Source organism: Ovis canadensis, chromosome 21, assembly GCF_042477335.2.
Source record: "Ovis canadensis isolate MfBH-ARS-UI-01 breed Bighorn chromosome 21, ARS-UI_OviCan_v2, whole genome shotgun sequence".
NCBI classification, from domain to species: Eukaryota; Metazoa; Chordata; class Mammalia; order Artiodactyla; family Bovidae; genus Ovis; species Ovis canadensis.
The window spans coordinates 67,390,848-67,406,373 of NC_091265.1; the positions used below are offsets into that span (position 1 = coordinate 67,390,848).

The 15,526-nt window shown below is 46.4% G+C and overlaps 1 protein-coding gene across 6 annotated transcripts in view; it reads left to right on the forward strand.

Moving 5' to 3' along the window:
- Positions 1 to 15,524, forward strand: part of SIRT3 (sirtuin 3) — a 25,078-nt gene extending 9,554 nt beyond the window's left edge. For 3 of the 6 annotated variants that reach the window (XM_069565308.1, XM_069565305.1, XM_069565309.1), the window contains exons 4-8: positions 660 to 760; positions 12,020 to 12,181; positions 13,335 to 13,544; positions 13,732 to 13,772; positions 15,018 to 15,524. In XM_069565308.1, coding sequence (XP_069421409.1) covers positions 660 to 760; positions 12,020 to 12,181; positions 13,335 to 13,544; positions 13,732 to 13,737 — 479 coding nt within the window. In that variant the 3' untranslated portion in view covers positions 13,738 to 13,772; positions 15,018 to 15,524. The remainder of the gene's footprint in view (positions 1 to 659; positions 761 to 12,019; positions 12,182 to 13,334; positions 13,545 to 13,731; positions 13,773 to 15,017) is intronic. The other 3 variants (XM_069565306.1, XM_069565304.1, XM_069565307.1) reach the window with 1 other exon arrangement.
- The last annotated feature ends 2 nt before the right edge of the window (positions 15,525 to 15,526 follow it).

Here is a 15,526-nt window from a genome sequence, read left to right on the forward strand (position 1 = left end):
CCGTAGTGGCTGTATCAGTGTCCATTCCCACCAACTGTGTCAGAGGGCTCCCTTTCCCCCACGCCCTCTCCAGTGTTCACTGCTGTAGGCTTTTTGACGACGGCCGTCTGACTGCTGTGAGCTGGTGACCCGCTGCAGTCTTGGAGCATGTTTTCAGTCATGAGCGATGCTGAGCATCTTTTCACGGGCTTCCCTGGTGGCTCAGATGGTGAAGAGTCTGCCTGCCATGCAGGAGACTGGGTTTGCTCCTTGAGTTGGGACAATCCACTGGAGAAGGGAATAGCAGCCCGCTCTAGTATTCTTGCCTGGGAAATCCAATGGGCAGAGGCGCTTGGTGGGCTGTAGTCCATAGGGCTGCAAAAAGTGCCAGACACAACTGCGCAACTCACACACACACACACACACACACACACACAATTATGAGCCATGTCGGTGATTTTTTCCATGTGCTTTGCTTTAGCTGTGAGTTGGCTCCTTGTCAAAGCCTTATCACTGAGCTTATTCTGATCAGCGGGGTTTTGTCTGGGTTATAGAGGCAAGGCTTCCACGGAGGAAGGGCTGAGGCTTCTCCTGGGGGCCTCCCACACCCAGAGGTGACACTGAGGGGCTTGTGTGCCCACCCCAGAGGCAGCAGCACTTAGCTTCGGTTTGAATTTCAGCATCTGGCATCCCTGACTCAAAGCTCGTTGAAGCTCATGGATCCCTTGCCTCGGCCACCTGCACCACCTGCCGGAGACCCTACCCAGGGGAGGACTTCTGGGTAAGTTGTTACAGAGAGTTCTTTTCCGCCGCACTTCTCACTGGGCGTGATCTGGAGAAGTGGCACTTTATAAGCATTGTGTTGGAAGGACAACAGAACAGTGATACTATGAAAATGATTTTCTTTAATTAAAAAAAATTAATATTAACTTGTCAAAATTAAGGCCGTACAGACAACAAGGATTTACTGTACAGCACAGGGAACTATATTCAGTATCTTTAATAACCTATAAGGGAAAAGAATTAAAAAAACATACAGACAGATATATGTATAGCCAAGTCACTTTGCTATATGCATGAGGCTAATGCAATATTGTAAATCAGCTATACTTCAATATTTTTTTAATGTGCAAGTCCTAACTCCCAGTATCTATGAATATAAACTTATTGGGCCGCAGGATATTTGCAGATTAAAAATATTAAGGAAATACAAAATATGTAGGGAAAAGTGAGTCTGCCTTCTGCCAGTTGCTGTAGCCCATTTGATATTGTGTGTGCATATAAACATACACGCACATTTCTATGTACCTACACCCACACACAATTAGTTTTTTCCACTAATGGGATAACTAATATTCACATTGCTTTGTCCCTGAGCAAAATTTCATAGATATCTTGTGTTGGTAACTATAGCTCTGCTTACTGTTTTTAGTTAACTATAGAGCATTGCTGTTGTTCATTTACTATGTCGTGTCCGACTCTTTCTGATACCATGGACTGCAGCACGACAGGATTCTCTGACCTTCACTATCTCCCAGAGTTTGCTCAAACTCATGTCCCTTGAGTCAGTGATGCCATCCAACCATCTTATCCTCTGTTGCCCCTTCTCTTCCCACCTTCAATCTTTCCTAGCCTCAGGGTCTTTTCCAATGAGTCAGTTCTTTGCATCAGGTGGCCAAAGTATTAGAGCTTCAGCTTAGCACCAGACCTTCCACTGAGTATTCAGGGTGGATTTCCTTTAGGATGGACTGGTTTGATCTTGCTGTCCAAGGGATGCACAAGAGTCTTGTCTAGCACCACAGTTCGAAAGCATCAATTCCTCAGAGTTCAGTCTTCTTTATGGTCCAGCTCTCACATCTGTACATGACTATTGGAAAAGCCCTAGCTTTGACTGTATGGACTTTTGTTGGCAAAGTGATGTCTCTGCTTTCTAATACGCTGTTTAGGTTGGTCATAGCTTTTCTTCCAAGGAGCAAGCGTCTTTTAATTTCGTGGCTGCAGTCACCATCCACAGTGATTCTTGAGCCCAAGAAAATGAAGTCTGTCACGGTTCCATTTTCTTCCCCATCTATTTGCCGTGAAGTGATGGGACCAGATGCCATGATCCTGGTTTTCTGAATGTTGAGTTTTAAGCCAGCTTTTTCACAACACACAGCCTTGATGTGCAGTAACGTGTTGCTTATTTAGAGACGTGTTGTTTAATCTCCAAGTGTTTCTTACAGTTTCTTTCTTGTAATTGATACCTAGTCTCACAGCATTGTGGTCGGAGAAGATGCTTGATATGATTTCAGTTTTCTTAAATTTACTGAGATTAGATTTGTGACCCAAGATATGGTCTGTCCTGGAGAATGTTCCATGTGCACGTGAGAAGAAGGTGTATTCTTCTGCATTTGGATGGAGTGTCTCGAAGATGTCAATGAGACCCATCTCATCTAATGTGTCCTTTAAGACTTGTGTTTCCTTGATAGTTTTCTGCTTTGATGATCTGCCCGCGGCGTGGGGGGCGTTACAAGCCCTTCTCTCAGTTTCTTCTCTGTCTGCCAGTGTCTGTCTTATGTACTGAGGTGCTCCTGTGTTGGGTGCGTAGATATTTACAATTGCTATGTCTTCCTCTTGGGTTGATCCTTTGATCATTATGTGATGCCCTTCCTTATCTCTTGTGATCTTCTTTATTGTAAGGTCTGTTTTGTCTGATATGAGGATTGCTCCTCCAGGTTTCTTTTGATTCCCATTTGCATGGAATATATCTTTCCATCCTCTCACTTTCAGGCTCTATGTATCTTTAGGTCTGAAGTGTGTTTCTTGCAGACAGCATATGTGTGGGTCTTATTTTTGTACCCATTCAGCCAGTCTGTGTCTTTTGGTTGGAGCATTTAATCCATTTTCATTTAAAGCAATTATTGATATGTATGTTCCTATTGCCATTTTCTTAATTGTTTGGGGTTGATTTTTTATCTTTTTTCTTCTCTTATATTTCTTGACTATATAAATCCTTTTAATATTTGTTGTAAAACTGGTTTGGTGGTACTGAATTCGCTTAACTTTTGCTTGTCTGAAAAGCTTTTTATTTCTCCATCAATTTTGAATGAGATCCTCACTGGGTACAGTATTCTTGGTTGTTGATTTTCCCCTTTCAGTACTTTAAACATATCCTGCCATTCCCTTCTGGCCTGCAGAGTTTCTGCTGAAAGATCAGCTATTAAGCACATGGGGCTTTCCTTGAACATCACTTGTTGCTTTTCCCTTGCTGCTGCTAATATTCTTTCTTTGCGTTTAGTCTTCGATAGCTTGATCAGCATGTGTCTTGGCGCGCTTCTCCTTGGGTTGATCCTCTGTGGGACTCCTTGTGCCTCTTGGACTTGATTGACTATTTCCTTTTCCATGTTGTGGAAATTTTCAACTATAATCTCTTCTAAAATTTTCTGATATCCTTTCTTTTTCTCTTCTTCTTCTGGGATGCCTATAATTGGAACGTTGGTGCATTTGAAATTGTCCCAGAGGTCTCTAAGACGATCCTCAGTTCTTTTCATTCTTTTCACTTTATTCTGCTCTTCAGAAGTTATTTCCACCATTTTGTCTTCCAGCCACTGATCCATCCTTCTGCTTCAGATATTCTGTTGACCCTTCCAGAGCATGTCTAACTTCAGTAATCATGTTCTCTGTCCCTGTGTGTTTGCTCTGTAATTCTTCCAGGTCTTTGTTAACTGACTCTTGCATTTTCTCCATTTTGTTTTCAAGGTTTTTGATCATCTTTGCCATAATTATTCTGAATTCTTTTTCAGGTAGTTTGCCTATTTCCTCTTCTTGTGTTTGGACTTTTGTGTTTCTGATTTGTTCCTTCATCTGTGTAGTATTTCCCTGACTTTTCATCATTTTCTTTTAACTGACTGTGTTTGAAGTCTCTCTTCCCCAGGCTTCAGTGTTGAATTCTTTCTTCCTTTTGGTTTCTGCCCTCCCATGGTTGGTCCAGTGGTCTGTGTGAGCTTCCTATGGGGTGAGATACTGCTGAGTGTTTTCTTTTTGTTTGTTTGCTTGTTTTCCCTCTGATGGGCAGGGCTGAGTGAGGTGGTGATCCTGTCTGCTGATGGTTGGGTTTGTATTTTTGCTTTGTTGGTTGTTTAGATGGGGTGTTCTGCACAGGGTGCTACTGGTGGTTGTGTGATGCCAGGTCTTATATTCGGGTGGTTCCCTTTGTGTGAGTTCTCACTATTTGAAGCGCCCTAGGGCTAGTTCTCTGTAAGTCAGCGTCTTGGAGTCGGCGCTCCCACTCCAGAGGCTCGGGGCTTGATCTTCAGTGCTGTCTCAGAGAGGGCCTGGGTGGAGGAGGACTGGCAGGCCCAAGCCCGGGGCTTGTAACACACGGTCTGAGGAGAGTTCCCACATGGACGCTGGAGGACCTCACACAGTGGCCTGGGCTAAAGGCAGGCAAACACCGCGTCTCCTGTCCTCTAGACAGTGGTTCATCAGAGTGTGATCGCCAGACCTGCAGCCTGTGAGCACGTGTTCTGGAAGTAGCTTCTGGTTTCCCTGTGTTGTATTCTAGATTCCACATACGACTGATATCATATGGTATTCAGTTTTCTCTGTCTGCCTTTGCTTAGTATTACAGTCTCTCGGTCCATCCATGTTGCTGCAAATGGCATTATTTAATTCTTTTTAATGGCTGAGTGATATACCATTGTGTGTATATATATATACCGTATCTTTTGAATCTTAGAATGGCTTTTTTTTTTTTGTATTTTAAAGTAGAGTAAGGTAGAGTGGAAAATCTTAAATAAAGGTGAAACTGAAATAACGACATGGCACAGAATCCTGTCTTTTTTTAATTGAGGTGAATTCACATAACATAAAATTAGCCATTGTACAGTGTTCACTCTTGAGGTGAATTCACGTAACATAGAATTAGCCATTGTGCAGTGCATGCTCTGTTGGTATTTAGTATTTTCACTGTACTGTGCAGCCACCACCTCTGTCTACTTCTGGAGTATTTTCATGACCCACAGGAGAACCCTGTATCCAGTAATCAGTCAGCCTTAATTCCCTCCCTGACCCCAAGCCCTTAGCAACCACAGATCTTTATTCATATTTTTTTATTGAAGTATAGTCAAACTGGTCAATCCTAAACAAAATCAACCCTAAATATTTATTGGAAGGACGGATGCTGATGCTACAACTCCAATACTTTGGCCATCTGATACATGAAGAGCCAACTCATTGGAAAAGACCATGATGCTGGCAAAGATAGGGGGCAGGAGGAGAAGGGGCTGACGGGATGAGGTGGTTGGATGGCATCATAGACTCAATGAACATGAGTTTGTGCAAACTCCAGGAGATAGTGAGGGACAGGGAAGCCTGGTGTGCTGCAGTCCATGGGGTTGCAGAGAGTTGGACACAACTTAGTGCCTGAACAGCGCACAGCGATAGCTGATCTACAGTGCTGTCTCCGTGTTAGTGTTAGTGTGTCAGTGTTGCGTTAGTGTTGGTGTGTTAGTGTGTTTAGCGTTAGTGCACGAGTGTATTTAGTACTAGTGTGTCAGTGTTGTGTTAGGGTTAGTGTGTTAGTATTAGTGTACGAGTGTATTTAGTACTAGTGTGTCAGTGTTGTGTTAGGGTGGGTATTAGGGTATTAGGGTATTTAGTGTTCGTGTATTAGTGTTGTCTTAGTGTTAGTGTATGAGTGTGTTTAGTGCTAGTGTGTCAGTGCTGTGTTAGGGTTAGGGTTAGTGTGTTAGTGTTGTGTTAGTGTATTTAGTACTAGTGTGTTAGTGTTTTAGGGTATTTAGTGTTAGTGTATTAGTGTGTCAGTGCTGTGTTAGGGTTAGTATTAGTGTGTTAGTGTGTTAGTGTATTCAGTCTTAGTGTGTTAGGCTATCCAGTGTTAGTGTACGAGTGTATTTAGTACTAGTGTGGCAGTGCTGTGTTAGGGTTAGTATTAGGGTATTAGTGCTGGATGAGTGTGCTAGTGTTAGTGTATTAGGGTATTTAGTGTTAGTGTGTTAGTGTTGCATGAGTGTGTTTAGTGTTAGTGCATGAGTGTATTTAGTACCAGTGTGTGAGTGCTGTCTTAGTTTCCAGTGTGCAGCAGAGTGGTTCAGTGTATGCGTGTGGACCCTTTCTCAGACTCTTTTCCCGTATAGGTTCTCACAGAGCACTGAGTGCCCTGTGCTATGCAGTAGGCCTCTGTCGGTTATCTGTTGGACATTTAATATTTACTGGTGTGTATATGGTAAACTCCTGATTGAGTCCTCCCTACTGCAGTTCCTCTTTGGTGACCATCAGTTTGTTTCTGAAATCTGTGTCTTTTCTGCTTTGTGAACGAGTGCATTTGTATCATATAAACAGTCAGACCCCACGGGCGCGTGACGCCTGTCGTGCTTGTCTGTGTCTGACCTCGTGTGGCAGTCTCTGGGTGTGTCTGTGCTGCTGCAGGCGTCACTGTTGTTTCTTGACGGTCACGTGATATTCCGTGTGGTGTCTGTGCCATGTCGTCTTTATCCATTCCTCTGTCAGTGTGTCAGCATTCCATGTACGTTGGTGATCGTAATTTTGCCTTTTCTAGAATGTCATAGAGTTGGAATGATACAGTAAGCGGCCTTTCTCATTGACTTTGTTCACTTAGTATTATGTATTTAAGGTTCCTCCATGTCTTTTCATGGCCTGATAGCTGTTTGTTTTTTTTTTTTTGAGGCGGAGTTGAAAAAGTTGGCTTAAAGCTCAACATTCAGAAAACGAAGATCATGGCATCTGGTCCCATCACTTCATGAGAAATAGATGGGGAAACAGTTGACAGTGTCAGACTTTATTTTTTGGGCTCCAAAATCACTGCAGATGGTGATTGCAGCCATGAAATTAAAAGATGCTTACTCCTTGGAAGGAAAGTTATGACCAACCTAGATAGCATATTTAAAAGCAGAGATGTTACTTTGCCAACAAAGGTCCATCTAGTCAAGGCTGTGGTTTTTCCAGTACTCATGTATGGATGTTAGAGTTGGACGGTGAGGAAAGCCGAGTGCCCAACAATTGATGCTTGTGAACTGTGGTGTTGGAGAAGACTCTTGAGAGTCCCTTGGACTGCAAGGAGATCCAACCAGTCCATCCTAAAGGAGATCAGTCTTGGGTGTTCATTGGAAGGACTGATGCTGAAGCTGAAACTCCAATACTTTGGCCACCTCATGTGAAGAGTTGACTCATTGGAAAAGACTCTGATGCTGGGAGGGATTGGGGGCAGAAGGAGAAGGGGATGACAGAGGATGAGATGGCTGGATGGCATCACGGACTCGATGGACATGGGTTTGGGTAGACTCCGGGAGTTGGTGATAGACAGGGAGGCCTGGCGTGCTGTGATTCATGGGGTTGCAAAGAGTTGGACACGACTGAGTGACTGGACTGAACTGAATATTCCAGTGTCTGGATGTGACACGGTCTGTTTATCACCTACTGAAGGACACCTTGGTTGCTTCCAGGTTTTGGTAATTATGAGTAAAGTTGTTACAAACATCCATATGCAAGTTTTCTGTGGATGTGCTTTCAGCTCCTCTGGGTGAATACCAGAGAGTGTGCCTGCTGGCCCTATGGTAAGACTGCACCTCGTCTTTGTCTCCAGAGCGGCTGCCCCATTTCACATTTCTAGCCACAGTGAATGTGAATTCCTGTTGCTCTGCATCAACAACACTTGGTGTTGATTTTGGCCGTTCTTGTAGGTGGATACTGGTATCTCATTGTTTTAATTTGCAGTTTCCTAGTGACACATAACAGAGAAGGCAGTAGCACCCCACTCCAGTACTCTTGCCTGGAAAATCCCATGGACGGAGGAGCCTGGTAGGCTGTATTCCATGGGGTCTCTAAGAGTTGGACACTACTGAGCGACTTCACTTTCACGTGTCACTTTTATGCTTTGGAGAAGGAAATGGCAACCCACTCCAGGGTTCTTGCCTGGAGAATCCCAGGGACAGGGGAGCCTGGTGGGCTGCCATCTATGGGGTCGCACAGAGTTGGACACGACTGAAGTGACTCAGCAGCAGCAGCAGCAGCAGCAGCAGCATATACTGTGGAACTTGTTTCTTATGCTCATTTGCCATCTGTATCTTCTTTGGTGAGGTCTTGGGCCCATTTTTAAACTGAGTTGCCTATTTTCTTGTTGTGAGCTTTAAGAATTCTTTGCATTGTCAGATTTGTCTTCTGCAAGTGTTCCCTCCTGGTCTGTGACTTCTCTCATCCTCTTGATGTTGTCTTTCACAGAGGAGGAGTTTCTCGTTTTAATGAGGGAGGTCTGCTTTACCGCATTGCTCTGTCAGTGATCATCTTTTTCCGTATCGTATCGGCTGGTCCGAGTCTCTTGCTTTCTGCATAAACTGTAGGCTCACCTTTTCGCTGTTTTCTGATGATCTAAAGCTTCTGTCTTTGGAGCCGTGCACGTGGTTGTGCTTTGTCTCTGTGCTGCTGCTGTGCAGTCCCTCAGTCGTGTCTGACCCTCTGTGACCCTATGGACGTTTGTAGAGCTTCCCGAATCTGTAGTTTGATATCTTTTTGATTTTTGCTTAAAAAACCCAAGCCCTCAGTCATGGTGATTCCTCTGGACAGTGGCTGCCCCATGCCTGTGGACCTTGTGTTCCCTCTTTGGACCCTGGGTTAAACACCTCTGAGGTTGCCTCACGCTCTGCCCAGAAGCCCTGGCCACTCTTCTACATCCTGTCTTGTTCCCCTGGGTGCTGCATTCTGAGTCTTCCTCCTGATCTACTTTCCAGTTTATTGATACATTGTTCTTCCATAGAGGATAAAGCCCCTCCTCTGAGCTTTAATTTTCAGTACTCTACTTTTTATTACTTCGAGTCCTATCTGGTTCCGTTCCAAATCCACTGCAATACTTTGTATAGCTTTTTATCTCCAACAAGTATTTCAGACCTGTCCTTTAAAAAATTTAAGCATAATACAGTTTTTATCTGGATCTGCTAATATCTAAAGTCCCTGAATAGTCCGTTTCTTTTGTCTGTTGTTTCTGCCGCTCCTTACTGGGTTCAGCCTGAAAAACACATTTGCATTAGCGGTGAAGGTTTACCTTATAAGGCAAGTGTCTTTTCCCTTAGTTTCCTCTTCTGGTGTCTAGCCCAAGTATGAACAAGTGTTCAGTTCAGTTCAGTCGCTCAGTCGTGTCCGACTCTTTGCAACCCCATGAATCGCAGCACGCCAGCCCTCCCTGTCCATCACCAACTCCTGGAGTTCACTCAGACTCACATCCATCGAGTCCGTGATGCCATCTAGCCATCTCATCCTTGGTCGTCCCCTTCTCCTCCTGCCCCCAATCACCCCCAGCATCAAAGTCTTTTCCAATGAGTCAACTCTTCGCATGAGGTGGCCAAAGTCCTGGAGCTTCAGCTTTAGCATCTTTCCTTCCAAAGAAATCCCAGGGCTGATTTCCTTTAGAATGGACTGGTTGGATCTCCCCGCAGTCCAAGGGACCCTCAAGAGTCTTCTCCAACACCACAGTTCAAAAGCATCAATTCTTCGGCACTCAGCCTTCGTCACAGTCCAACTCTCACATCCATACATGACCACAGGAAAAACCATAGCCTCGACTAGACAGACCTTTGTTGGCAAAGTAATGTCTTTGCTTTTGAATATGCTATCTAGCTTGGTCATAACTTTTCTTCCAAGGAGTAAGCATCTTTTAATTTCATGGCTGCAGTCACCATCTGCAGTGATTTTGAAGCCCCCCGAAATAAAGTCTGACACTGCTTCCACTGTTTCCCCATCTATTTCCCATGGAGTGATGGGACCGGATGCCATGATCTTTGTTTTCTGAATGTTGAGCTTTAACCCAACTTTTTCACTCTCCTCTTTCACTTTCATCAAGAGGCTTTTTAGCTCCTCTTCCCTTTCTGCCATAAGGCTGGTGTCATCTGCATATGAGGTTATTGATATTTCTCCCGGCAATCTTGATTCCAGCTTGTGTTTCTTCCAGTCCAGCGTTTCTCACGATGTACTCTGCATAGAAGTTAAGTAAGCAGGATGACAATATACAGCCTTGATGTACTCCTTTTCCTATTTGAAACCAGTCTGTTGTTCCATGTCCAGTTCTAACTGTTGCTTCCTGACCTGCATACAGATTTCTCAAGAGGCAGGTTAGGTGCTCTGGTATTCCCATCTCTTTCAGAATTTTCCACAGTTTATTGTGATCCACACAGTCAAAGGCTTTGGCATAGTCAATAAAGCAGAAATAGATGTTTTTCTGGAACTCTCTTGCTTTTTCCATGATCCAGCGGATGTTGGCAATTTGATCTCTGGTTCCTCTGCCTTTTTGAAAACCAGCTTGAACATCAGGAAGATCACGGTTCACGTATTGCTGAAGCCTGGCTTGGAGAATTTTGAGCATTACTTTACTAGCATGTGAGATGAGTGCAGTTGTGCGGTAGTTTGAGCATTCTTTGGCATTGCCTTTCTTTGGGATTGGAATGAAAACTGACCTTTTCCAGTCCTGTGGCCACTGCTGATTTTTCCAAATTTGCTGGCATATTGAGTGCAGCACTTTCACAGCAGCATCTTTCAGGATTTGAAACAGCTCAACTGGAATTCCGTCACCTCCACTAGCTTTGTTCGTAGTGATGCTTTCTAAGGTCCACTTGACTTCACATTCTAGGATGTCTGGCTCTAGATGAGTGATCACACCATCGTGATTATCCGGGTTGTGAAGATCCTTTTTGTATTCTTGCCACCTCTTCTTAATATCTTCTGCTTCTGTTAGGTCCATACCATTTCTGTCCTTTATCGAGCCCATCTTTGCATGAAATGTTCCCTTGGTATCTCTAATTTTCTTGAAGAGATCTCTAGTCTTTCCCATTCTCTTCTGTTCCTCTATTTCTTTGCATTGATCACTGAGGAAGGCTTTCTTATCTCTTCTTGCTATTCTTTGGAACTCTGCATTTAGATGCTTGTATCTTTCCCTTTCTCCTTTGCTTTTCGCTTCTCTTCTTTTCACAGCTATTTGTAAGGCTTCCCCAGATAGCCATTTTGCTTTTTTGCATTTCTTTTCCATGGGGATGGTCTTGATCCCTGTCTCCTTTACAATGTCACGAACCTCATTCCATAATTCATCAGGCACTCTATCTATCAGATCCAGGCCCTTAAATCTATTTCTCACTTCCACTGTATAATCATAAAGGATTTGATTTAGGTCATACCTGAATGGTCTAGCGGTTTTCCCTACTTTCTTCAATTTCAGTCTGAATTTGGTAATAAGGAGTTCATGATCTGAACAAGTGTAGCAGGATATAATGACTCACATCTGCTTCACCTTGGCCTGCAAGTAGGAGGTCTGTGGATAGTGTTGAGAGTCATAACTCCAGCCAATGAGTTCAAGCTGACCTGAATGTCTTCAGGGCTAAGGTCCTGTCAGGATCACTTCAGCTAAAATCAGGGACAAATTTATACTGTCGTTTTCATTGAATAACACCTGTTGTAAGCCAGATGCCTACAGAGTACTGCTGACTATTTAGTACAGTGGACTTTGAACATGGGTTTGAACTGTGTGGGTTGAACTCCTACGTGGATTTTTAAGAAAATAACTGTGAACTCTGGGACTATGTGATCCACAGCTGATTGAATCACAGATACAGAACCACAGATATGGACGAACCCTGTGTACAGAGGGCTCAACCTAAATTTTGTGCAGATTTCCGTTGTCACGCAAAGGATTGTCACCCCGGCCCCCGTGTCGTTTGAGGGTCAGCTGGGCTTCCTTACCAGCTGAGCGTCTCTGACAGGCACTCCTGCAGGGCGCAGAGCATAGTGGCCAGTGTGTCAGATGCCATGCCGTGTCCCAGATCTGCTTTCAAATCCTGCCACCTCCCCAGATTCTGGGTGCTATAGGAAATAAAGCTGGCAGAGTGTCAGTAACTGCTGAAGCTGGGTTCTTCTCACACAGGGGCGTCACTGTGCTTCTGTCTCAGCTGTTGGGACTGTTGGACACTTTCTCAGTAAGAAGTTGGTTTTGCCTTTTCAAGTGTGCCGTATGGCTCCTTCAGACCACTCTTCCTGTGTCACCCAGGCCGACGTGATGGTGGACAGGGTCCCCCGCTGCCCAGTCTGCTCTGGCGTCACGAAGCCTGACATCGTGTTCTTTGGGGAGCCGCTGCCTGCTAGGTTCCTGCTGCATCTGGCTGACTTCCCCATGGCAGACCTGCTGCTCATCCTTGGGACCTCCCTGGAGGTTTGTCAGCAGGCCTAATGGTGCACAGATGTGTGGGGAGGAGGCTAGCGAGACAAGGCAGAGGAAGTGAGGGCTGGTGGGACACTCTGGGGCCCTGCCTTTGGAATATGAGTGGATTCATCATGTGAGGAAGCAGTGGTGGTCCAGGCCAAGAGAGCGGCAGTCTGCATGGGAGGACGGGGGGAAGGAAGGTGTCCAGAGTGCGGGTGGGCACGACGCGTGAGGGCAGCGATATCAGGCAGGAGCAGGCTTCCAAGGTTGCATCTATCACAGAGACTGATTTTCTGTAGAAGCAGTGAAACCAGGGGTGTATCTGGTCATCCTTGAGATCAGAGAGATCTGGGAACTGGGTGAATTGAGCACATATCCAGGAGGCTGAGCATAGTCAGACTTGGGGACTGTGAGAGATGGCAGAGGGGAGGAGGGCTGGACTTAGAGCCTGGCGTCTCTTCGAGGACTGAGGAGGGAGGTGTCTGTCTCTGCTGTGGGAGGTCAGGGCCTTTGCTGAGGCATCTGGATTGGGGTTGCCACATTCAGTTCTGCACATGCGTTTTGAGGTGCTTGGGAGATGCATCTGGACCGGACGTTCCGGAAGCTTCTGAAGGCTGTGATGAGACCCTGAAGGCACTGTGCCTGATTGGATTCAGGCACCACGGGGGCAGGGGAGCCAGAAAGACCTGTGCCCAGGCCTCCAACCAGCCAGAGACCCAGAGCTGTGTGTGTTTTCCCCGAGTTTGCCAGGCCCTGTTGTAGCGGGTGCATCAGGAGCCCCTCAGTGGCGGTCCCTCTGAGGGGTCGGGCACTTGCCCTCAGGGAGCAGGAACAGATAGATGGGCTATCACGTCACTGGTGAGTGGATGGGGAGGGCAGGTGAGATGCGTGGATGAACTTCAGCAGGGAGACCTGCAGGAGCCAGGAGAGGCAGGAGAGACAGGGGCGTGGATGAGAGGGAGGCTCGGGGAGGGGGACGCCAAGGGCTGAGACCGCGCAGTGGGAGCGCTCCTGCGGAACTGAAGCGGTGCTGGGTTTTCTCCGTACCCAAGGTCTGGCCTTGGTCAGGCTGCACCTCCAGGGCCTCAGGGACTGTGGCACAAAGGTCCTGAGGGCCTGGGAAAGCGCGCACCCTGCTCCTCACCTTTGGGCAATTTTTCAGGTGGAACCTTTTGCCAGCTTGTCTGATGCCGTGCGGAGCTCAGTGCCCCGACTGCTCATCAACCGGGACTTGGTGGGGTCCTTGGCTAGGAATCCTCGGGGCAGGGACGTGGTCCAGCTGGGGGACGTGGTCCATGGTGTGAAAAGGCTGGTGGAGCTTCTCGGCTGGACAGATGACCTCCAGGACCTCATCCAGAGGGAAACTGGAAAGGTATGGCCTGCTGCGCAGTCACAGGAGGGGTCTCTTCTGCTCCGGGGTCTGCTTGACCTTGAGCAGAGCCCTGTTTGGCTAACACTGTGACAGTAACAGGTAATATTGCTGTTAACTCTGCACCAGGCACTGTCTGGGCCGTCTGTGTGCTTATTAATGAGGTGCTGTGATTCTTATTCCCATTTAGACATGAAGAGACTGCCGCCTTGTGCCTGCTCCGAGTGGCAGGTGAGGGTCCAGGCCCACGGGGCTGTCGTTCCACAGCCATCCCACTTCAGCTCTCTGTGCCCTAAAATGAAGGAGCACCACACAGCTTCAGGCTAAGACGTGGTTCTCAAGTTCTCGGAACCAGTATGGGATGATGCTTTTAGGACAGTGTGAGAGCCACTGACTTATCTACTGGCGGTAGAAAGCCAGAGCCTTCATTGCTCTAGGTATCAAACCTCCTCCAAGTGAAGTTCCCCACGAGAATCAGTTAGCATGTATAGCCTTCATGTGAGGGGTTATTTTCTACAGGGGCAGCATTAAACGTCTGAAGTCTGTCTCTCAAGAGGATTGTTTACGATTACAGCCAGGTGTCACCAGAATGCTCCTGTTCTCACCTCGGGAAACATTCCTGCCTTTGGCTGTGCCTGCCTTAGGGCTTTAGCACCATGGGTCAGCTCTTTCATCTCCACTGGCAAAAGCCCCCAGCCTTTGGCTATAGGCTATTTTCTTACCAATTTGGACCAAAGTGAGAATATGAGGCTTTTTAAGGCTATGAGAACTTGCAGTTACATTGTTTTCATGGAGTTAGACGTCACTGCCCTTCAATCCAGAGTCTGGCTTAGGGAAAAGCTGCAGGGCGGTGTCATTTCTCAGTTCATTGGAGGAAATAAAGACCGTCATGCCTGTCACCTGGCTGTATCACCTGATGCAAGTCCAGCTAACACGACGCTTCCACTTTGCATCTCCAGAGGAACAGCAGCAGATGCCGCCCTCCCAGGGGAGTAGAGGCCTTGGTCAAGTCCACTTGGCAGCTTACACAGGAGCCTTTCCTTACCTAGGGACTGACTTCCTGCTTTCATATAAGCACAAGTAGCCGCTATGGGCTTTTGGGATTAGTCCTATATGATTTGACCTGAGCCATTTTCTAGTTCCAGAGAAATTTGTGTAGTGTGTTACAATTTTAGGGGTTTATTTTAAAAGAGTTGCTGCCCAAGAGTAAACACTAAGGGGTGAATGGAAGTGAAAGTTGGATCACCTTTCCAAATGGTCAGTGTTCTTGAGCACGTGAGCCTCAGTATGTCTATACTGGTTACTTAAGCAAAGCCCTTTTAGCCACCCAGTTTTGCCCAGACCTGCTTGGCATCGTCTTAACGTGGTTAAATAGCATTTGCAGACAGAAAAGCTTCCATTTTATGAAACTTTGATTCCAGGCCCACACATGTGCCCAGTGTGTTCTCAGTAACCAATTTCCTCTTTGTGTTCCAGTTTGATGGCTGGGACAGACTGTGAGGAATGCCTCTCACACCAGAGGTTACTTGGGAGTCACTGCCCATTTCTGATGAAGACTTCTGCCTGAGGAACAGCTCGGGCACATTTACAAATTAAGGCCGAACCAGAAGACGCAACCCGAGGCTGCCCCTGGAGTGTCTTCCTGGCTCCCAAACCCTGTGCACTCAGGGTCACTCGCCACAGATGTGAAGGCGCTGCCTGGGCTGGCTCTGTTGTTTAACTCTTCACTCTGCTGAAGCTCTTAATGTCAAGCTTTCTTCTGACGGTGAATTTTTTGAACTCAGACTGCCTAGAACCCCAAGTTGGGATCCATCTGAAGGGCAGGGTCAACGTCTGTCCACTGGGGTGAGCAGCCCCAGCCACCTCCCGGGAGTGGGTCTGGGTCCCAGGTAATGCACTCGAGTCTTCAAGCACCCTGGCCTCTTTAGTAGGCTTATTTTTAGTCTGTCCTTTTCTGGCATGAAATAAATTTTAATATAGAAACT